This window comes from Abramis brama (genome assembly GCF_963993115.1).
Source record: "Abramis brama genome assembly, chromosome: 5".
NCBI classification, from domain to species: Eukaryota; Metazoa; Chordata; class Actinopteri; order Cypriniformes; family Leuciscidae; genus Abramis; species Abramis brama.
Window position 1 is genome coordinate 17,067,936 of NC_139967.1, and position 24,865 is coordinate 17,092,800.

The 24,865-nt window shown below is 39.3% G+C and overlaps 1 protein-coding gene across 3 annotated transcripts in view; it reads left to right on the plus strand.

Moving 5' to 3' along the window:
- The first annotated feature begins 440 nt into the window (after positions 1–440).
- The window catches only part of nsmfb (NMDA receptor synaptonuclear signaling and neuronal migration factor b), a 32,819-nt gene continuing 8,394 nt past the window's right edge, over positions 441–24,865 (plus strand). The window contains exons 1-13 of one of the 3 annotated variants that reach the window (XM_084115892.1): positions 441–838; positions 8,803–8,864; positions 9,124–9,807; positions 9,904–9,976; positions 14,035–14,103; positions 19,313–19,365; positions 19,753–19,842; positions 21,123–21,250; positions 21,408–21,491; positions 21,801–21,834; positions 22,009–22,079; positions 22,197–22,276; positions 23,242–23,344. In XM_084115892.1, coding sequence (XP_083972018.1) covers positions 771–838; positions 8,803–8,864; positions 9,124–9,807; positions 9,904–9,976; positions 14,035–14,103; positions 19,313–19,365; positions 19,753–19,842; positions 21,123–21,250; positions 21,408–21,491; positions 21,801–21,834; positions 22,009–22,079; positions 22,197–22,276; positions 23,242–23,344 — 1,599 coding nt within the window. In that variant the 5' untranslated portion in view covers positions 441–770. The remainder of the gene's footprint in view (positions 839–8,802; positions 8,865–9,123; positions 9,808–9,903; positions 9,977–14,034; positions 14,104–19,312; positions 19,366–19,752; positions 19,843–21,122; positions 21,251–21,407; positions 21,492–21,800; positions 21,835–22,008; positions 22,080–22,196; positions 22,277–23,241; positions 23,345–24,865) is intronic. The other 2 variants (XM_084115893.1, XM_084115894.1) reach the window with 2 other exon arrangements.

The window sequence follows — 24,865 nt, forward strand, 5'->3', positions numbered from 1 at the left end:
GGTGTACTAACAGTATAGTTTTATATAATTAGTGTAGCCTACATTCAGACATAAGTCTAAAAAATTACGTTCTGTAAGTAGGCTAGAGTTCTAGTTGTTGTTGTGCATGTGCTTTAAATGTTATTTTAATCTATCACATTTTATTATTTACAATCGCAATCTGCTGGCTGTTTAAATTCTTCTGAAAAGCGCATGATGGCTTCCTGTGAGAACACGCCTCGCTATTGGGGTCAACATGTAGGCAAAATAGGCTGCTGGTGGAAATTTTCAATTGCTTTTGGAGACAAAAAAAGTGCTTCATTCTTTTTGTCCACTTTTAATCTGACGCCAAAGGACAAGCTGAGCCACTTTCTCCCTTATATGGCACTAGTTTCCGTCACGCGTTTTATCTGGATCAGAGAGAGAGAGAGAGAGAGAGAGAGAGAGAGAGAGAGAGAGAGAGAGAATGTTTGTAAGTGAGTGACGCGCACGAGCACATTCTAGCGTACTGGCAGCTCACTCTCCACATTGCTGTACTAACTCAAACTCCGCTAACAAGACACCATAAACTTCACGTTGTGAAATTCAGCTGGACGTCGCGTTCCTAAACATGAGGAACAAACGGAACGTCTGACAGAGACCCTGAGCAGCAGTTTGAATCAAGGAGAAGAGAGAAGGCGATCGTATCTCCACTCTGCGGATGATTTGTTTCCATTGAGCATTACTTTCCTCCATTGCAGATGTGACGAGTGGAATGAGCTGTTTTTACACACTGGTCGTTTCACTACAGCATGGGAACTGCCGTGTCCAAGAAGAATGTAAGGAATGATGCGATTTCTTCTGTTGCCGCAAAAGTTAGGTGAGTCTCTGCTGCAGCATCACAGGCGCGCGAGCAACGCGTCTCATGGAGGAGGTGGATCATGTGCTGCTTCTCAAAACTATAACATCTCATCACACCTCATATCGTAACACTTGTTTCCTTGTTTTTGACGACTGTAAAACACAGATAAAATTGGTCAGAAATACATTAGTGACAGAGCTGTCACTGATGCTATAATAGTGTTGAAGACACTTGTACTTTGTAACTGGCGTGTTAACTTTTTTTGCTGTTGTTTAAGGATGATGATGAGGATTATTGTTGTTGTAACGTTAATTTCGGGTGCTGATGATGATGCTAAACATATTATTATAAAGCTCTTTTCAGAATTCATCAATTTACAGTAGCCTGGTGTTTATATTATTATTTATTTTATTTTTAATTTAAGATTGTATTATTATTATTTGTTTTTTTATTTACGATATTTTAAATATTTCAATACAGTTTTATTTAAATTGTCAGTTTGGTTTTTGTTTGCGTAACAGCGCAAATATAAGGCTGATGTTCCACCATGACAGAGATACGCCAGTCACTTCGTCATTCTCAATCACAGACGTCATGAAGTCAGGTGTGATTAGGCCTAACATACTGAGACAAGCCTGAGATTTTTTTTGTTCTAAATTGACCTGTTTGTCTCTTTTGCTTGTTACTTGGCGAGAATATTCATTTATATAGTTTTGTGTTGGGCTTGGGCCCTTACTCAACCAACATCATTATGCACCTTTGAAAGGCTTATGTCTTTGTGCACCTTTGAAAGTAAATTTATCAGTCACTTATTCATTTTACCCACTCAAATGACCATTAACAACCATATTCACCATAACCGTTTCCCCCAATCAGCTGTCACCAAACTTCTGACCGACCCTTGAGACTCATTACCTCTGCATTACAGTGACAGTGTGATATTTTGCTGTATTTATCTTCCTCCTTTAATTCATCTGTTTAGTGCATGGGGTAATGCTTGACAGTTTCAGAATTTGAATATCTCAGCCAAACAGCACTTCTGTAGCACTGTATGCCTTGAACAGAGAAACAGATTCTGGACGGGAGGGAAGCGTGATCATTTTCAGTGAGTGTCCTACTCCTCCCTCTTTCAGCTGCTCCTGCAACCTTGTTAGAGTTTTCTAAAATGGATTATGGATGTGTAAGATGCATTTACAGACTGTTTGGATATTCTGTACACTGAACTGCACTATGCGGGCCTTAGGGGAGCTTGATGGCTACTTGACCACTGTATTTCTTGATGGATAGATGATAGATTACTTTTTTCAGCTCTTTAAAATATCTCCCGAATCCAGTGACAGAGAATAAAAGAACCACGCTGAAATGACAGCCCAATGCCAATTAGAGTTATGCAGTAAATAGATCTATAAGCCTCCCCATAGTCTCACAGGCTGACATGTAAATGTCTAATTAGAGTTTGAGACCACCTGTAGTCGTACTGGAGGGAGGCCCAGATTATATGAAAACTCATATGTTTATATGTGTGTGACGATGCTTTGGGTTAGGCTGGGACACATGGTGTTTCTGTTTTCCTGTTTTTTTGCTAGATGTTTTGAGTTAGGAAACCAATAAATTAAAGACTTTTTAGAAATATTTATCATATTTTTTATTCCCTCTAAAAAATCTGTGCATTTGTGAAATGAGTTAAACCTCCGGTTTATTTGCGGACTGGTGATTTTCTGTTGGGTCTAAAATCCCATGGGTCCCGTCTCGTCCTTTAATATCTGTCTCTCTAGAAAGACTGCCTTACATTGTTTTTGGTGAAACATTCAATGAAATGTGCAGCACAATCTGTGAAGGTCAGACTGATTGAATAAGGGACTTAAAGAAACTTCAGTCATTCTTTACTAACGTTGAGATTTTTTGGAATCTTGCTTGTTAGTTGTACCACCTGGAATAATGCACAATATCTTCCTCTTTTTGTGGATAGGAGTAATAAAATCTTCAATTCTCCTCCTATTTTACTGACTACGTATGTCAAATTGCGCACCAAAGCGGCCCCTTTTTGCAGCTTAGTTCCAATAAATGGCCTTTATGTACTGCAGATAGAGTTCTGAAAGGTCTCGAAAAATTGGAATGGATCAGCTGGGACATTTTGGTCGATTGCCATTTGGAACCTCAATGTTTGCTATGCGACTAATTTAGAAACCTGCTCATTAAGTGTTAATGAATTTCTAATGAAGAGATTTTAAAAGCTGCATGCCAATGGCAGATGTTTAGCATTTTCAGAGACGAATATGACTCAGTGTTTAGTTCACACTGCAAGCTTACATAAATTGTAGCTGTCAGTGACAAAAACTCTTAGCTGGCAGTGAGGACAGTGTGAGATGAGGATATGAACAGTACACTAAGAAATTAAATGGGCAAAGAGAACACAAGATTTGTAGGTTCATTATAAGCAAACAAGGAGGACTAGAAAACAATGTGAGAGAAAGGGGTCATGTCACACATGGGTGTTCTGGTTAATGCGTCTGAGGCACTCAAGAACAAATTGTACTTGCTTTTTGCTAAATTAGTGTAGATCACCAAAGCGGTCTGCTGAAGTCATAGTCACCCAGGGCAAAAGCACTCATGGCTCTGTGCGTGAACAGACGCATGAAAACAGCTCCAGTGTGTGCTATCTCAACTCTCCTTTTCCCATGCTGCCTTCATGCACTTATAGCCTCATGCATTCAATCTAAATGTCAGTGTGTATTTGTGTCCACATTGGGCAGTTATTGTTTTTACATCTGCTTGTATCTTCATGTTGTTCTTCTGAATCACTAGTCATCCGCCTCTTCTCCTGGAGCACCACAGGGCTTTCGTCTAGCAGTCCTGGTTAAAGCTTCTGCTGGTTAAAATGCTTCTCTTTGCATTCCCTCATTGCTTCCTCCCTTTCCCCCTTTACTGTCACATGACTGAAAACATGAGAGATGCTCCCAGATGAAAACACTACTACACCCTCAGACAAACTGGCATGAGACGAAGGCTAGACTGTGTGCGAAAGAGAGAGGAGAAATATGTTTGTGAGTGATTTGGCCCTCTCTTACTGCTTCTCAATATTTATTATTCATAATTTAATTCTCTCCAACTGAGCAGCTTTTGTTGTTTTGAAGAATTTTTGAGATTTTTGAATTTAAAAAGAACAGTAAACTATCCTCACACTAATAAGGTAATTGCTTGTGCTTCGCACTTAGGCAGAAGGTATTAATGTAGAACAATCGGATTTCAAAGAGGCACAAATTAATCACAGAGTGGACAAGCTGGCAGTTTTGAGGTTCAGCGGTTCAGCAATGAATGTGTGGGGTGAGGTATCACTTTCCCTGCCTCACTCCTTGAATCTTTAACAGGATAGATTATAATACAAGCCAATGGGGCCAGTGCTGGGGGCCTCTGACTGTCAGGGACCTCCAGCCAGGAGGCCCATGGTGGCCTGACACTTGGAAACAAGCCACTGCCAATGTAAAATTCATATAAATGAACTTTTGAATATGTGCAAGTCGAATATGTATATATAATAAAATAAATGAAGAAATGAGGAAAGTTATCCTGGCTCATCCTTAGCACCTTGAGTTCATTTTGAACACCTTGCAGATATAATGTTGAATATTGGTTGTGGGGCATCCATTTCGCGGTGTATTGCACACACAGCATGTTTATTCTCACAACTGCAGTTTTATTTCTCATTTTTGCAATTCAATTTCTTGTTATTTAGACTCATTACATATCGACTATTGCCCAACGTAGCTGGACCATAATCCGTCCTTGTCTATTACAGGCATGTGTTCTCAGTTTGTCCTCTCCAACCCTCTTACAGGAATCGACTGATCATAGAGAGTAGTTGGACTTTTTCCAGTGCACCAGTTGACTTGTGGGTCGGTGTCAAGAGAAATCAGATCTCTGTTAGGACCACAAGCTGTCCTATTGGCTCAAAGAACTCTTAATGGGTACTCCTATCACCTGATTATAATTCCTACAAAATCATGTTATGATATATGTAATTTGAACTATGTTATAATGACAACAATTAATGTCTGTTTACTTTTAGTGAGCTTGCACACTTGCATAGCATAAAGATACACGATTAGTCTGATAGCTTAGCAGCTTATACACTACATTCAAGATTATTAGGTTAAGTACAAATGCAGAATTATGTTAAACTTTTGTCTTTACTACCTTTCTTTCATCAAAAATATCTTCATTTGTGTTCCGAAGATGAACTAAGGTCTTAAAGGTTTGGAACGACATGAGAGTAATTAATGACAGAAATTTCATTTTTGGGTGAACTAACCCTTTAATGTTGTTTGTGTGTACTACTGGACTTGGTAAAACTATTAACTAATAGTTGATGGAGACCTGATGTTGAGGCAAGACCTGATTTCTCATGACGTTGGTTGTCAAAACCAAATTTTTATAAGCTGTAAATATACAAAGATTTGTAGGGAGTAAAATTTCCACTAGGCCAGCCCGTTTAAGCTTCGGATCCTGGCGTACTGCCCTTAGACACCCACTACACTTATCTATCGCACATTCACAGCAGTTTTACGGGATTGCTCCCGCTCTGAGTTCTGCCTTCCAGTCTTGAAAATGATTTGTGTCCTAGCGGAGAACTTTTTTTCCGAGCAGCCCTCTGCACTGTACTTCCTCGTCTGCTGTCAAACGTCCCATCCCATTTCTCCTGCTATCTGCCTGCACACACACCTCTCCTCACCGACTAGAAGCTAAACGTGTTATTTTAGGACCATCATTCAGTACATTTCAAGTTAACCATGTCAGTGCAATCGTAACACAAATGCTGTGGGTTTCGATGAGTCGGCATAGGTCTGCTGCTCTCTTTTAGTTCTAGTCCACCTCTGCCCTTCAGTGTTTTTTTGATTGGCCCATCACACTTTAAAACATTTAGCTTGCACCTACTCCAGGCACTGTGGAGTGAGAAGAATGATGAGAAAGGGATTGGACAATTGCACTCTGCTTCACTCTTCCCATCTGTTAGAAGAGTTTGTTGAGTGAGGAGAGAGAGAAATGCACATGCTGGCTAGTGGCTAGTATTGAATTATTCAAACTGTCGTTACAGTAAAGCATGGCTACACCAACAGCATTTCCCAGCATCTCTAGAGAGATGCAGAGACTGCACAATTTGCCCATAGCGTGCTGATTATGCTTGTTGAGGTGCTTGTCAGTTCACAGCGTTCATCTGTGTGCATTTGTGTAGCATGTACGTTTCAGTGCAGGGATGGAGGTGGGATTCGAAGAGTCTATTTATGCATGTTAGAATCTACATATTTATTGAGCTTGTGCAGCAGAAACATTTGTGTGGGAAGGCATCATTAGTTGGGAACTAAATTAAAAACAAGGTGAGTGAAACGGGTTGGGTGCTATTTTTCAGTTGAGCTTGCTGGTTGGTGTACTCCCCCCAGAATATGCGAGCGATTAGGCTGCATTAGTAGTGTTCTCGCAGGGCCACACAGGAGGGAGGAATACTGTCTAAACCTTTCCAATGCTTAAAAGGTGGAGTGATGAATTTGATAATGGAATCTGGCAGCTCTTCGAATGTATTAATGATTTGTATAAATCATCTATGCTGATTCTAAGGGCCATCGGGAGTGCGAATGCATCCATTTATTTTTATTTTTTTTCAATGGACTTCAGCATTGTGGAAGCCATTTTCAGTGGCCTAACCACACACACACAATGAAAACATTGCATAAAGGTTGGTTGAATGGTTAAATGAGAGAAAGATTTGGCAATGTACGAGACAGAATTCTTCGAATCCTGTCTTTTATTGCTGAGGACACATGGTTCTACTCATAAAGCTCACAAACATTCATCTGATTTGTGTGGTGCTAATGTAAGTTGTGTGGTGCTGTGGTGCATACTGTAAGTGAAGAATCAAAAAATACAAAAATGGTGTGCACATCCCAAACACCCAGATTGGGTGCAGGTGCAGGACAACTAAATAATATAGACAAAATAAAGAAGTATGAAGTCCGCACACTGAAAATTGCTGCTCCAAAAGAGTTTATTTAAGCTAAGCAACGTTTCGACGTTCGGTCGAAACGTTGCTTAGCTTAAATAAACTCTTTTGGAGCAGCAATTTTCAGTGTGCGGACTTCATACTTCTTTATTTTGCATACTGTAAGTGACACATAGGCCGTGTGTCCACCAAAGCGTTTTTAGCCAGCTGAAAACGCCTAGCTATGGGCGGTTGAGAGCGTTTTGGCAGCATTGCGTTTTTTTCAGTTGAGACACTTTGCTCGTTATGATACGTAATATCCGTGAAAGTGTTACTAGTATCTCATTTCACACATATTTTGTTTCTGTGTTGATTCTATATTTAAATGTAGATACAATGTAATGTATTTTCTCTGGCTCTTGTTTTAAATTATTTTGTTCAGTTATTATGCTTCTTGTTGTCATCTGTTGACGTTGTACAAGCAGAATGTGGCGGTGTGGTATTAGTCCCGCCCCTCCTCCACTGTGATTGGACGGCTGTGTAAAAGTGACAGTGATGAGCGCTGCGTTTTACCCAAAGTTGAACAACATTCTTCAACTCTCGGCGACCTGTAAAAAACGCAGAGCGATCAGCGCTTCAGCGTGAAAAAAAACACTCAGCGCCTCGTTACGCTCATGGCGTTTTAAAAACGCGGCGCTCCCATTGAAAACAATTGAAAAAACACGCCAGCCGCGTGAAAAAACGCTTTGGTGGACACACGGCCTTAGTCTTTCTTCATCTGTTCTCTTCTTAAATAATTAGGCTATATGCATAATATAGCCCATACGCTCATCCTGTAAGTTCATGATTAAATGTGACCGAAAACAATGAGCTATTAAAAGTCTTATTATCATTAAAATGTGAAAATTAAAATGACGGTTAATATTAGATTATGACAGAATTTTTTCAACCCTGAGAAATGAGAACGATCTAACGCGACCTCTGTTCCTGACTATGCTTCCTGAGTTCTGAGCTATTGCTCCCTCCCTTCATACAGCAAGTCAAATTAGGGGCCATGTTCTTGTACCACAGCAGCTGAGTGGCCTCATACTGGAAGCTGTAGTGTATGTCTCGATTTCATTCACTGCTTTACACCTCATTGCCTAGAGAAGTTATGTATATGGAGATTTTCAGCATTTTTTCTGAAAGCATCTGCAGGTGTGGTGGCCTAGTTTAAATTGGAGGCATAATTTGTGACATCTGCTAATGTTTCCTATTTTCACTTGTGAGATAATTGAATGTGGGAAATAGACCTGTAGTCTTATGCTTTGCGTTGTGGGAAAACCATTATTGAGTATTGACTGCACATCTCACACAGTGTTTAGGTGAGAAATACGGTCAGTCGAATTATAAAGCAGACGTTATATTTAAGTGGGAAGCCATAAATCACTCAAGTGCATTAGTGGCCAAGAGGAGAATCTAAAATTGCTTGATAAAGTTTGTGGTCTATAAATGTCTCTGTGTAACGCTATAGAACAGGTCCATTGAAATGGATGTGAAACATTGATGCCGTTTGTAATATTATTATTAAAAACGATCTGCTTGATAAGTCATGACGCATCAAATACTTTTCCGGGTCCAAGCTTCTCTATTTAAAGTGAGAATACTGTCTCAAAAGCCATTTATGAGCAGTGTTCATTCACAGCCCACCACAAGTGTCCCATATACCAGTATTTTAACAATTCTGAAAATAAAATTAATCTCTGAGTTTTTGGTATGGAGATAATGGTTAGGATCATGAGTTTTTTTATATTACTACAGCACAATGTGACTGTATTTTAGCAGCATTTTTGTTTGCTTTTGGGATCTGAAAGAGCATTTTGACCTGAAAACACTGATTTTGTGACATCAGATTTAACAAAGGGATTATGAATAACTACTGAGAGCTGAATGCATCAGCATGCGAAAGTACATCAAGACCGAGAGTTTTATCTCCATGCTCTGATTTGGTCTTCTGTTTGTCTCTCTGCAGAGCAGCTCGAGCATTTGGAGAGTATCTTTCTCACACACACCCTGAGAACCGCAACGGAGCAGGTTAGGTTCATTCCACCTCATGCCCTACCTTCATTTGTCCTCATGTCTTTTGTCCCCTCATTTTCACCTGTTTTACAGTTTGTGAAGTACTTGAGTGTATTAATACTTACATTAGGCAAAGCAACATTAATTCCACCTCTGACCACTCACCCAGTCATCTTTCAATTGATCATTACAGAAGAGCTTTATTTGCACCTGTCTTTGCCAAGACAAGATAAAAAATCTGTTTTTCTTGGTTTATTTATGTCTCTCACTCCAGATCATTTGCTGTCTGACACCTTCATTGGTCAAGATACAGACTCCCCTGACATCAACCGACTAAACAACAATAACAGCCTCCAGCCATATTCCCAACACACTCTCATAGTCAAGCCCAGTCAAGAAGAGGCTCAGCCGTACAGCCAGTCTACGCCCCTTCAAACCAGTTCCAAGCGTCGTCTCTCCGTAGAACGCAGCCTTTCTTCTGAGGACCAGCGGAATCAAAAGCGTGCGGAGAGCTCTTTGAAGCCAGCACGTGTCTACACCATTACCAGGGAGCGAGATATGCTCAGGGGGCAGGGAAGCGAGGAGAGTTTGGAACTAGAGGTGCTGAAGAGGACCACAGACCCGCCAAGAACCAATGCTCCCTCCAATTTACATAGCAGCCATCATCGAGGAAGCCACCATCGTGGAAGCAACGGTCCCAGCCACCAGCATCACTATGGCCATGCACCTCTGACCCAACCTTTGCAGAGCTCAGGTAGTGCCCATAACATCCGGGACTGGGGGTCGAGACGGAGCAGGTCTAGAGAGGACTGCACACCGGATTGTGTTGCTTGTATTCGGCCACACTGCCAGAGCCAGCGCTCTCTGGACCTTGAGACGTCACCTCACGGTGGTGGCAAACAGCACAAGAAGCTGGAGAGAATGTACAGTGAGGACCGTGTGTCCTCTGAGGATCGAGGTAAGGAGAAGATCACGATCACTGAATGACTGTTAATTGGTTTATTGACTTTGAGATTTACACAATACCTGCTACCTTTGCTCTTTTTGCTTGCAGAGGATCATGCGAACAGCTGGTTCCCTAAAGAGAACATGTTTAGCTTTCAGACTGCGACCACCACCATGCAAGCGTGAGTGGGATTTCATTTCATCAAACTTCTCACTTCATCCTTTGGTTTCCTCTGTAGGGTTGGTCTCTGAAGCAGACATATAATTTAAGCTATCCTGACTCATGCATGTGGGAGGACAGGAGGTATTCTTTCTCCTTCCCTTCCTTTCTCTTTTTATTTGTCTTCTTTTCCGTTCCCTTCCTCTTTCCCCTTTCCAGTTCTTTCCATTACTGTTTCCCTTCCCTTTGCCTTCTTTATTCTCTTCCTCTTTCTCTTTTCCCTTCTTTTTTCACATTCTCTTCATCTTTCTTTTCCATTTCCGTTTCCTTTCTACTTTCTCTTTACCCTCTTCTTTCTCTTACTGATCCTGTTTTTTTCTTTTCCCCTTCTTCTGTCACTTCCTCTCTCTCTCTTCCTTTTGTTTCTGCCTCTTTTTCTTCATCTTTAATTTTTCTTTCCATTTGTTTCCCTTCCTCTTTCTCTTTGCCGTCTTTGTTCTATTCCTTTTACTTTTCTTCTTTTTTCCTTTTCTTATTTCCTCTCCTCTGTCTATTCCTTTTTATTTCCATTTCTTTCTCTTTCTTTGTCATCTTAATTCTTTTTTCCCTCTTCTTTTCCCATTATTCTCTCTTCATTAATCTCTTTCTTTTTCTTTTTCCCTTCCTTTATCCCAACCTCCTTTCACTTTCTTTCTCCTTCTCTTCCTCTTCCTCTTCCTCTTTCCATTTGTCTGTTCCTTCCATTTCTTTTCCCCCCTCCTTTCTCTTTGCCTTCTTTGTCCTCTTCTTAGCTCTTTTCCTTTTCCATCCTATCATCTTTTTCTTTCTCTCCCTCTTTCTCTTTCGTTTATTCTTCAACTTTTGAGTCGAGTGAATTCAGGCTTCATTCTTCTCTGTGCACAGACGCTTTCGCTCAGTTTGACTGTTTAATTATCACCTGTCGGGCAGAAGTCTTAATCACAGAGCCCACTGGCTGAGCCCCCCCACTGGGGTGCAGTCCATCTCCCTCCAGTCGACATGTATGTTGTCTCCCCCTCAACCTTACTCTGCTCTCCCACCCACTGCCTAAGTCGAATACTTAGCTATTTCTTGTTCTCCTCTCACTTGTTCATTCCCTCCTTTTCCTGCTTTCTAATTAACACTTTCACTTAGAACCATTTCAGTTTGTGTGAAATGTTTGGCTGTAGAGCTGTCATTTTGTGATTTGACTATAATAGGTAGTGATAAAGCACTTGGCTTCTTTCATGAGACCTGACCCAGTGTTTATATTTAAAAGACACTCTCTATTTACTGTGTACCTTACCTTTTTACTTTTCATGTGTTTTCTTGTGATGGTTAAAGCACTGTTCTCTCTTTTCTCTTTTGCTTCTCCTTGGCTCTAAAGAATATCGTGAGTATTCCTTTCTCATTAGCCCATTGTTTTCAAGAGTCAACACTCCGCTCCATCCCCACCCTCTGCTCCTCTGTGCTGCCGCCTCTCCTTGTCCTGTGTTAACTCTCACTCCACCAGCATTGGACAGAGTGTTTGAAGTTATGGAGGAACTCTGTCTCATACAGCACACATAATGCTCTTGATATACCAATATCAGTCATCACTTCTCACATTTCAGCTGCTGTGTAGGAGAAAGACCTTGTTTGTTGTACTACGATGGTGATGTGACCTTTGAACTTTTTAACCACTTTTTTGCCGTAAATTAGTTACTGATGCTCTGTTCCAAAACCTAGAAAGCTGCCTTACTGTTCATTCCTAACATTCTAAACTCATAGGTGACTGATCTGGATAAAAGTGCAGGAATCCAACTGCAGTATGTGGAGTAAAGTTGAACTCGACTAAGACAGAATTCAGCCTAACTCAAATGTATTCTAAATGTGTCTTAAAGGTGCTCTAAGTGATGTTGGGTGACGTCACTTCTTGTTGACATTTTAAGTATTGTCAAACAAAACAGAGGCTAGCTAGACCCTCCCTCCTCCTCATCCGCGCACTAACCCCCCAAACCCCGCCCCCAAATCCTTCTTGTCAGTTATTGGCTGGAACAGTTTGTCATGTTTCGTGGTGTGGGTTAGCCCAATTTGTTTTTCTTGCGTTTGTGGAGCCTGGGGTGTCTACAGAGACCGCATTTTTTTACAGTGTGTTCAGGGGACAGGCAGCTAGCGGATGGTGGGGAGATGTTTGCTGTATGTGACAAAAAATGTTTTGGCCAAAAAAACGTGTGACATCGCTTAGAGCACCTTTAAGGCAACCAGTGCAACATGACACATAACCATAACATATAAAACAGTGTTTCATGTTAACATGCTGATGTTAAAGGCACACTATATAACTTTTGGCCCTTTTGCTATCGGGATGATTCGCCCTACTACGAGTTTGTTTACCATCGAAATGATTTCGAAGCTGTTATATTAAGGTACAAATCTTGCATAGTGTGCCTTTAAGAGATATAACCAGTGTAGATGGAAAGGATCTCAATCTGACTGGCTGAAGACGTTACTGTAGCTATACCTCTTAATAGACACGGTACTTCATTGAAAATAAATTCCAGCACAGCGCTACAACAACCATAATGAAAATAGCCTTTACAATAGATAATGCTTTACAATGAACTCTGTTAGAGAGCTACATATGAAAATGGGTCTGTTCAATAAAATACCTTACTCACCTGTTGAGTAATAAAAATGCCATCTCCGCATCACTTTTACAATATTTCAAATACCTCAGTTCTCGCCATCTCCGAAAAACCAAGTCAATGTTGATTCTTGTTTTATTACGAGTTCTGTCATGTTCTCTTTTTGCCAGCAGACTCTCCTCTGATTCCCCGGAGGTTGAAGATTTAGCGTGCTCCATATCAAACTTTCTCGCTTGTTGTGACAACTAACCTATGCCACTTCCACAGCATACCCGCATCAAAGTAGGAGGAGCAACTTTTCTCGATTTTACGGTTATGACGAGACACGCACAGGCGAGTGATGAATGTATGCAATTTAACACGAAAACCATCCCGCGAGATCTAAAATATAAACGCTTATAATAGGCTTACCATAGTGAATCAGGGTAAGACAAAAACACATTTTGGAAAAGGGATTGATGATGTATTGATTTAAATTGTGTTGATTTAGAAAAAGAAAAAAAAGTTGCATAGTGTACTTTTAACAAAGTAATACTGTAATGTATAAAAAACTTATGTAATAAAATACTATTTCAATTATTTATCAATACTTTTTTGATATTGAATGAAATATATTTATAATCAAAATTTCTATCATCTTCATCTGCAATGCGGCCTTAAATTGTATCTAAAAACAAGGTATCTTAGAGAGAGCGGCATAATGTATAGGAATAGCTTCCGGGTCGGGAGCCTGCCTACGGTCTTCTAAAATAAGATCTAGGTAGACTGTTGACTAGATTTTGGAACAAAGCTTGTATTTTGGCTATAATGAGTGGTATATATTTTAACAATTTTGAAAAAATTGTGGAGTGTCCCTGTTAGGAGCAATATGGTGATTGCTGCCATCACTGTTGAATATTGCCTGCAAAATATACAAATACAGCCCAAGGATACCCCAGAAAAGTCACTCATCAAGATTTGCACGCAGCGTTCCAAGGCCGTCACCAATCTGTCAAGGCTCTGAAGGATTTCAGGATGCAGTCACTTAGACACATCCACATGCAATTAAATGCACACACATGCACTGTCAGAAAGTAGCTTCTGGGCTATCATTAACCTCATCTACTGGGGACAGGAGTTTGATTTAACATAAACTGTCAGTGATGATGGCTATATCTTCTGTCACCCTGTTAAAAACAATAGAAGCACGCTAGGTATGATAACCACTCCCACAAAGATGTTACAGATTTCTGTGAATTGATCCTCTGTGCTGGTTGGTGACTGAGTGTCTGTTACACTTGACTTTGCTGTGGTCGTAGTGTTTGGTTCGTGAACGTGCGTGTAGTCGTGTCCCTTGACCTGTGGGTGGTGATCAGCTCCTGTTGTGGTTTGAACCTTTCTGTGGCCACTCTATAGACTTTTTCCTTTGCACTTCTCCCTGTACACACACCCATAACACTGTGACCGGTCCCAGCAGGGCGTTCCGTGGAATTGCAGAGAGAAAAAGGAGGAAAAGAGAGCAAGAGGCCACCGCACTGATGGAGAGGTACTGTCTAATGCCCCTAATGTCCTGTGTCACAGCCCTTCCCAAAACACACACACACACACACACACACACACACACGTAGAGTGAGACAGGGGAGAGACGGTGTTTTGTGTTGTCCTGTGTTACTTGTAGTATTATGGTGTGTATCGCCTCAGATCTTTAAAGTCCAAACTCTGATGCTGCATACTACACATGAAGAACTGTTTCCTCTTTTGCACACTTCCCTGTGGACTGTGGAGTTGTGATGCTAGGTTTACCAAGCAGAAAGCCAGCAGCAGTTCATTGATCTAAACCCAGGGAGTTCTGCAGAAGCCAGTTTCCACGTTAGAGTAAAAAATAAAACCAGTTATTGTGAGATGAAGTTTAAAATAAGAAAAAAAATCACAATGGTTAGATATACACTACCGTTCCGAAATTGATTTTTTTTTTAAAGAATTTAATATTCAGCCAGGTTGCATTAAATTGATCAAAAATGACAGTAAATACTTTCTTTCAAATACATGCTGTTCTTTCAATTCATCAAAGAATCCTGGAAAATCCACAAAAATATTAAGCAGCACATCATTTTATTTTAAATTGTAATAATATTTCACAAATAGTACTATTGTACTGTATTTTTGATCAAATAAATGCACCCTTGGTGAGCATAAGAGACTTTTTCCAAAAACATTAGAGAAATCTTACTGATCCCAATGGTGGGGAGTTTCCATTGACTTGTATTGTTTTTATGCAGAGCTAGTGATATTTCCATTAGAACATTTTTTGATGTTCACTAAGCCATTTGCTGGTCCCCACAATATACGTGATTTCAGGTTTACTGCCCTTAAATTAAAGCAAAACCACACACACACACACACACACACACACACACACACACACACACACACACACACACAGACACACAGACACACACAAAGCACCTGGGTGGGGGTGTTTGCGTCTCTCTGTGTTTGGCTGCTTGGATCAATAGGTCAGTCGAAAAACCGAAGGTGCAGTTTGAGTGTGTTAATCGATACAGCTGACAACTGAACACTTTCAGAGTTTCACTTATCAGTCTAGTGTCACGCTGGATACTAATGCCATGTGCATCCCAGCATGATTCAGAATTGCTAGAGAGATCTAATGTGTAGAGCAATGAAGGACAATTGAAAGGACAGATATGGTTTTCATCTTCCCAGCAAATGTGTAACAGAGTTCAGCTCTCCTTTTATTATACAGAAAAAAAGAGCAGACTGTGAATCTAGCTTTTAGTGTTTTCGTGGGTTAGATCCCATGACGCTGCTCAACAACATTACTGTAGATGCCTGTGACTGTGGGAAGGTTGCAGATAATTGGTTGCATCCATTAGGATTACAAAACAACTGCACATGAAAGGTTTAGTTCACTCAAAAATGAAAATTCTGCCATCATTTACTCACTTTCATGTCTTTCAAAACCCTTATGAGTGTCTTTCTTCCATCATACAGTTTTATGAATTTCCTAAACGTAAGTTAGGGAGGAGTGAGCCAATCTAATCTTTCAATCAACAGCCTGAGTATATAAGCAGCCACTTACCTCTCTCTAGCATCAGCTGTTCCAGTATCCCTCCACCTCCCCAAACTCCACCTTCATCTCAGGTACCTTGCCCTTCAATTATCATATCCTACATTTAGCCACTGGGGGGATATATCAGAGCTCGAGTTGAAGCTGCTTCATCGAGCGGTGGACAGCAAGCCAAATAAGTTTAACCTAATATCTTAAAGATTTTATGGGCAAACAAACTCGTTAAATAATAATAATAACTTGGTCCTTTGTTTCCATGCAATCACAATCAATGGTGACAAAATCCATTTATGCATTCATATCCATTTGATTTGTGTGCTGCATTCCAAGTCTTTTGAAACATTATTAATACAGTAGCTGTGTGTGATGGACAGACCAACATTTAAGCTGATTTATTAACTAATAATATTACTCTTCAGTGAGATGTTAACCTACTGTAACTGAATACTGTGTCAGTAAGTTGACTTCACAGTTGAATTAGACCAGTTAAGTTAGCGAACACATAATTCTGCTTTGTGAACTGCATTAGCCGATTCAGTTGATCGATTCATTCACAAATCAGAATATCTACTTCTCTTGAACACATCAAAGAGAGGTAGGGTATGCCTTTTATCATTTTGAAACTTGACAGCCCCACTTCTCATTTTTGAGAACAATATGTTCTTCAAAAGCACATTCTATGTTCCATAGAAGAAATAGTCATATGGGTTTGGAAATCATGACTGCATTTTCATTTTCAGTGAACTATCCCACGAAGCTCATAGTATTTTTAATTGTGCTGAGTTTCATCAGATAAAAAAAGTAGAACATGCTCTAAATCTTCTGGCACAGTTGTTTTATTTCAACTTTGAGCTGTTTCTGTTGTTCCCATTTTGAACGGCTGTGCTTTTTAAGAAATGTGTTATGTTATATTCTTAAATTATTCATAAAAGCAATGGATATATATATATATATATATATATATATATATATATATATATTTCTGTGAGGATCAACATGTCACACTCCGGCGATCTGACTGATCACTCTTATTTTCAGCTCACTCACAAATGAGGATTAAGATCATTAGAGCGTCTAATTAAAAATGATTCTCATAGTTCTCTTGATACGCGCTTCTATTTTTGAAACTTGATGAAGATCTGCGCTCTTTCCCTGTCAGCTGGCACATTGACTTTGACAGCAGTTTAGAAGGTTGTCAGCAAGACAGACATAAGGAGAAAAGCAGTTCTGACAGCTATATAGATGCACTGTCACCATGCTCTTTGTAGCCATCTCAAATATAACAGTGATATTAAAAAAAGCCCTTTTCTCTTTTGTAAAATGTTCATGTTGGTGAATTTGATTAGAGGCTCATAGTGGCACAAGTACAGTACATGCTGTAAAAATGTCCTCTGCTACGCATCACTCAATGTACTGTAAGAATATTAGTTTTCCCGCAACATATTTGACTGGTTTAGGCCGCAGTGCTTCTTTCTAATATTGTGGTGTTGTGCAACTGCATCATGCCTGCAGAAACAAAATGCTTACTCTACACCGTGGCCATCGGTTTTGATCCTGTTTTTTGTACAAGGCAAATTGCCTCATTATTTCATCCCTGGCCCAGCTCTCCTTTATTTTAAAGGCTCCACATTGAGTGTGTGAGCTGCTCTATTATTTGTTGGCAAATGAGGAAAGACCACCTACCTCTCCACGGCTCACTCTACAATACTACACTACGGTGTAACCATGGTGACATGATGCATGGAGAACAAGTGTAGAGTGCAAACGAGAGGAGGCAGGCTGTCAGTTGAAGGAGTGAACTTGCTTTCATTCTCTGATGAGGCAGTTTGTAGTTGTTATTTTTTTGTGAGTGATTTTCTGCTTTGAAAGTCACCAGAACTCAGTAATGAAAACATAAAGCACAGTGACAGTTTTAAATGTTTTTGCGCTTATTTATTCATATATTCATAAGTTATTCATATTGTTAGCAAGGTTTACTGCGCTAACACGTACCCACAGGTGAATTTAAGGCTGTGTCCGAAATCACATACTGTATAGTAGGTACTACATTTGGTTTGAAACTTATTTTGTGACTGTTAAAAAAGTATGTTCTATACAGTATGAATGAAATTTCAGACATACTACATCCGCCATGTTGTCACTGTCATGTGATTATGCCGTCATTTGCATTGCTTCACTGCCATTCACAAATCATATCCCGTGGCCTCATGGGAGAGTAAAGTGTCCATCAGATGCGCACTTTAGAATCTCGACGGAAGTAGTAGGTCATCCGGGTGCTTTTCATCCACAATTTTATGAATATTATGAATTCGGACATACTACTTGGCTCACATACTGTACTTACCATATAGTACGGAAGTAGGTAATTTATGTTTCACAGGCCAATACAGTGTTTATACTGACATTTATCTGCATGGATGTTACATCACACAAAATCAAATGTTTTTGGGTACCAATGCTGTTGTAAAAATACCTTATTTACTCTATTTTTTTTTTTCACCCATAAAGTAGAGTACGAAGTATTTGACCCGGTATAGGCGACCTGTCTTATGTAGAATAAAACAGATTTTTCTTGGCCACTGACTTTACTAGAGTAATTTCTCCGGTTTAATTTCCTATTTATATTCACAATTTTAAACATACAGTATATTCAGAAGTAGTAAGACACTTAAGTGGAAAAAAATGCTCATTTAAGTTTGCACGTTTAAGTTTTCTATTATGTTCATTTAAAGTCACTATGAAACCAAGGGCAAATTCCAAACTGCGTTTTTGCAACCTCGAAGGGCACTTCGGAAGGGGAAGCCATTTGTAGGAGCGTTCCAAACGAAGGTTAACAACTGAATCCCTTCACGAAGACCCCTTCCACAAGTCCGTTAGTGAAGGGAACATGCAGTGGTCATGTCAAGGAAGTAATTTAATAATTTATGCTATTCGGAGTGAGTAGGGCATAGGGATGAAATTTGCCCTGAAGTTGTGATCTTCCCTATTGTGACGTATATCTGAGTGATACAGCTTCTCGATTGAGAAAAGATGTTGGATGGGACTTGATTTTGTCCATCGGGAATTGATTGGTTCATTGGATTGTTGTTGTTTGCTAATTGCTGTAATCTCATGTGAGTGACAGTTTGATGGAAAGAAGGAATTATTGTCCTGAAGAGAGGGGGAGAGAAAGTTATTTTGATTAAAGAGGGCACATGTTCACACAAAAAAAACGTGCACAGATAAATTATTTATAATAAACACTGCAGTATTCCATAAAATATAAGAAATGTCCATTTAGATTTCTTGGTGACTTTAAGCTAAAAGATCAAACAGTGTGCTTAAATATCTGAAAATGACACGCAGATGAGTAAATGTGTTTCTGAAGCCTGAAGCAGTGTCAAACTGGGACAAACTGTTTATGTTTGCCTATTTTTTTGCAGAGGAACATTGAGGACTGGAGATTAGTTTGGAGTGCACTGAACTTGTTGTATAACTTCAAACACTCGTCCCTGTCCGTAATCTGACATGCTAATGCTACCATGTATAAATGGATTGTTTGAAAGTGTGTTTAACATTTCCATTTTTGTCTCCTCTTACTCCATCTCCCATTCTTTTTGTGTTTTCCCCCTCTCATCTTATACCTCTTTCCAATCTACTGTGCTTCTGAAAATCCTTTCTATCCCAGAAACTTCCGGAAACATTTGAGGATGGTGGGCAGCAGGAAGGTGAAGACCCAGAGTGAGTTGTGTGTGCAAATTGTGTGTGATTTTTCAATGCAAATATGTGAACATGCCATTGCTTGACAATAATTCATGGTGTCAGATGAATTATTTTCAGGGGTCACAGATGCTTCAAGCATCTGGTCAAAAGGATGAAACCGATGCTCTTGTCTGATATACAACTGGCAATGTGACTTAGTTTCTGAATACCTCGCCTCTCTCTCATCAATAAGCGTTACCGTATACAAAGTGAAAATTTATTCTAATATTTAGAAGTAGTCAGCCTAAAGCGGCTAAATCCTCAAACATGTCACTTCCCATCCTCAGACAAGAGCCCAGAGAGTGTGTCTGTGTGTGTGTTGAAGAGCAGTGTGTGTGATGCTTTCCTCCTCCGCTTTGTTATTAGCATTTGCTGATCGCAAAGCGAAGAGTTTCAGCCGCTCCTGGAGTGACCCCACACCCGTCAAGCCTGACTCTCTCCATGACTCCAGAGACAGTGAGTCCACACACACACAGAAAGACACACACAGCCATGGTGTATATTTTTCTGATTTCAGTACATGTACATTATTGCTCACCCACACAAAACATTCATATACAAAATCAAATCTTATGATGCCTGTCAAGATCATGTCCCAGTCTTATTTAAAAGTAACTTTAAACATAACAAGTACAAACAGCTTTTCTGTTTGATATTTCTGTTCTTGCCAACTGGAGTGAACAGTTGGACTGACTTGCCTTAAAATGAACGTTGATTAAAGGAAGTACAACAGCTACTATCATGTTTATATTTTTAAAGACACTAATGTTCAAAAGTTTGGGGTTGGTAATTTTTTTATTTTTATGTTTTTGACTCTCTTATCATGCTCACCAATATAATGCTACATTTATTTGATCAAAAATACATTGAAACAGTAATATTGTGAAATATTATTATAATTTAAAGTAACGTTGTTCTTTTTGAATACATTTTAAAATGGAGTTTATTCCTTAGGTGGCAAAGCTTAATTTTCAGCATCTTTACTCCAGCCTTCAGAAATCATTCTCAAGAAACATTTCTTATTATGATCAATGTTGAAAACACTTGTGCTGCTTAATATTTTGGTGCAAAGCGTGCTTTTTTTAGGATTTTTTGCTGAATAGAAAGTTCAAAAGAACAGCATTTATTTAAACTAGAAATCTTTTGTAACATTATAAATGTATTTACTGTCACTTTTGAACAATTTAATGAATCCTTTCTGAATAAAATATATAATTTTTTTAAATCTTACTAACCCCAAACTTTTGTAATACATTTTATTACATTTACAGTAATAACAATGGCATTTTTTTAATACATTTTTTTATTATGAGAATGTGATTTTGGGTGGCAGAATTTAATGTCTTAAATTTAATGAATTTTTAAAAAAAGAAATCTTAAATATGAAATGGACATGTTTTTTAGAGGCTTTATTTGTGCATTGTGCAAGATTCGTACATCGTGCTATTCATCACGCGCACACACACATCAGCATCTGTGCATGTTGTAAAATGTCTGTTTACCACAGATGTATTCTGCTGTCTATATGTGTGCTTTCTCTTTGTGTCCTATATGGCACTAAATACTTTTTTAGACCTTCTCTCCTCACAAACAATCAGGAGAGGTCATGTTAGAACGGCCAACCTCTCAGACATGAACAACAGAATGCTTGTTGATAGAACCTGTTGTCTCATTGGTCGTTTATGTGCTTGTGTTGTGTTGTGTTTCTGTGTATTTGCATATTACCTTTTCCCCAGGTGGAGACCTCCAGGCGTCGTCTGGCAATCTGGATGAAGAAGACTGTGATGATGTTGACTGGGAGGAAGAGAGAGAGTCAGAAAGAGCAGCCTGCGAGGGCGATGACTTCATCCCACCCAAAATAATGGTCCGTGCATCTTTCAATCACCCTCATCCATTTTGACATGAGCCAACTGCCTTCTTATGAACTCATCATCAGTTTCTCATTAAATGTAGTGCAGCTTTTTGATCATCGATGGGCTCATTAATACGCATGTGTTTTATTCATCCTTGTTTTTGAACAGCTAATTTCATCAAAAGTACCAAAGGCCGAGTACGTTCCCGACATAATCCGCCGGGACGACCCCTCCATAATCCCCATTCTCTATGTGAGTATAGTTTAATGATGCAGTCATACACAGGATCAAAGAGAATAACATTTCTGATTATCAGTATAAAGCCCCTTGTGTTAAGCACCGCTAATGATGTCTGCCAGTCAGCTCTCACATGCAAGTTTTAGTAGTGCAAATCATCATTGTTCGAGATTGCAGATAACTGCTTTGTAATGCCAAGCTAGTGATTTAGCGCATATATTATGCTTAAGTTATGTTCAAATAAAAACGTGACATAATATTTACCAACTGATAACTGATAGTTTTTTTGTTGTTGTTCATGCTTGCCCTGTATTCTGCCTGCAGGATCATGAACATGCCACCTTCGATGATATACTAGGTACGTGTTAATTGGCCAGACACGTTTTTTTTTTGTTTTTTTGTTGTATGCCTAATGTTTACTCCTGCTGTTTGTTTACTATAAAAAATCTGAGCTGTAATTTCATATGATTCCCTTGCTGCCTCCCTCTCCACTTCTCTGCTATCTGTCTTCTCTCATCTCTCTTCTCTTCAGAGGAGATTGAAAAGAAACTCACCGCCTACAGAAAAGGCTGCAAAATCTGGAACATGCTCATCTTCTGTCAGGTTTGGAAAAAAATATGTGTGCGATAATTTGCATATCTTGCTTTTCACAAATGTGCATGTGGAGTATTTATGTGCATGATATTTTCCACTGCGTAATTGGCTCTCTTTATTCTCCAGGGAGGTCCAGGTCATCTCTACCTACTGAAGAACAAAGTGGCCACATTTGCTAAAGTAGAGAAGGAGGAGGATATGATTCAGTGAGTTCACATTCACAAAACAGTTCTGTATCTTTTTTTTCTATTTGTTATAGTGCTGCACAATTAATAAACAAACAAAAAAACTGAGATTACAATGGTGGCTCCCACAATGAATTCAGGGATGCAAAAATCTTCCCAGATTTACAAACCTGTTGACAACATACTGTAAGTGAAACTTTAAGGTCTCTCTTCTGTATTTCCGCCAAAATAAAAGCTCTGTGGTTTAACGTAAAAGACATTAAGATGAATATTAGTATTAGTGTATTTATTAGTATTAGAAGTAATGCACACTATTTGATTACACTTTATTTCGTTAGTATTAGTATTATTAGACTGTAGTAAACTGTTAGTTTAGGGTTCAGGTTAGTAGAATAAGTTGACATGTAGTTGCAAAGCTACTTAAAGTCAGTAGATCATCTGTTGGGGGAGCATCAAAATAAAGTGATAGCAGATATTAAGCAGAAAGTCTAATACTCGAATGACTGGTAGCTGACATGTAGTTGCAAAGTTACTTTTAGTTAGTAGAATGTATAAAGTGGATGGTTTAATACCATCGAAATGGTATAAAATAAATAAAAACTAAAATTATTCCCAGAGAACATGGCAAGGGGAGTCACATCTTCATCACCTTTTTTACCCTTGATGAGTTTGCACTCCTGTGGCTTCAATTTCCTATTTACAGTTTATAACAAAACTAGAATACATTATAATCAACAAGCCACAAGATGGTGTAAATACAGGATATTATTAATTCAAAATTTGAATGATTGTTTTTCATGCTGCAAAGAGGACCTCTTTATTTACTGATAAATCATTCAAGATCACAGCTCAGTTTATTTTGTGTAGCTTACTTGAAGATGGCGTTCTGTTGTTGATAATCAACTTGTTAATCAACTAATAAATTAATCAACTAATTAAAAACCATGTAGCCGTAATTTGTAATCATTCTGAGCTTTTGTGTGCAGGTTCTGGAAGAGACTTGGCAGATTTATGAGTTTATTAAATCCTGAGCCCAACCTCATCCACATTATGGGCTGCTATGTGCTCGGCAATGCTAATGGAGAAAAGGTAGATACTATCTACTCACCTCCCTGTGTGTTTTAACCACTGTTTCATTCCATAGGATTTTTGTCATAAAGACAAGACAGGAAATTATGAGTGAGAGATAGAGGAGAATGGGATGAATATTCAGTGTATAGATAGAAAGATTACGTTTATAGTCTGTATATCAGTCATACTCTTTATATTCATACTAATTTATGGGTTTTAGCACCCTTGCAGAGCTGACACGATTGCACAGCCTCATACTTTCATGTACTTTCATGCTGTGGCAGGTGTGTGTATGAGAAACAAAGGAAGACACGTTGGAGTGTGTGCAGGGTGAGGCAGGGATATGATTGCAGGAGATCAGGGTGCCAGATTGACAAGCAACTGCTCTGTGACTGACAGATAGACAGTCTGTCACCCCTCCACCCTCGCACTTCTCTGCCTCATACTCACACACTCCAACATGCACACACACGCAGTCTCTCAGTGGCACATACTGACATGTCTGGCCACCACAGCTCAGGACATATATTCAGTTATGCCAAGCTGGATATGGGCTTATAATGATAAACGCTTTCAGAAAAGTACTGTGGTGTAACCCACAGTCTCAGATGGTACTGAATGAATACCATGCATGGTATTTACGTCAGTGGTGTTATCATGCTAAATACAAACAAACCTGATCCAAGATGCATCCATAAATCGTTTGAAACAAATCACAGGAGTGTAAACAAATGTGTCTGAATACATGCGTATTGAATGGTGAATGAGTGCATATGCATATTTATAAGTGTACACTGAGGAGTTTTGAACCATGGAGAGGTGTTGTGAGGCAAAATTTCTATTTTTTTGTCCTATTTTTTCCATGTCTACATGCAAAGGATTCCCGCAAATCACACAGATCATTTTAAGCATAGTTAGTGCTCTGCAACACCATTATGCTGAGGGTTGACAACGCCATGGTGCACCTGTATGACAGACACTTGGTAAACAAATTTGAATGCAGTCTTCTGATTGAAGTACACCGAGTCTCTGATTGAAGTACACACATAACCATGCACGAATATTTCTGCCACATGAGCATTTCATCCAGTCGGTTTCTGAAGCAGGTCTACAGAGAGAATATAACTGAAGTAAAGAAAAAAAAGAAACATGAAGGCTTTTTCGCTGCATTTAGCAATTTTTCCCCATGGCCCCTGCTCCTTCTGAAGGGGAAAGAAAGAGCTTCAGTGAACTTGCTATATATAGATTCTGACCAGGTGCAGCAGCAGAAAGCAACCCAACAGCTTTATGCCTTCTCTCTGTTTTTAAAGGAATAGTTCCGCACCGTCATCGTTTTCTCACCCTCATATTATTCCAGACCTGTATGAAATTTTATTGTTGTACACATTTCTCTTTTCCATGCAATTACAATTAATCAAAAAGACACAAAAGCACCGTATAAGCACCTCATATAAGTAGGCCGTATGAGTTTTGAGTCAATGATCATTAAGTCAATGAATTGAGAACCAGATCAGTCCGATCCATGAACAAATCATTCAG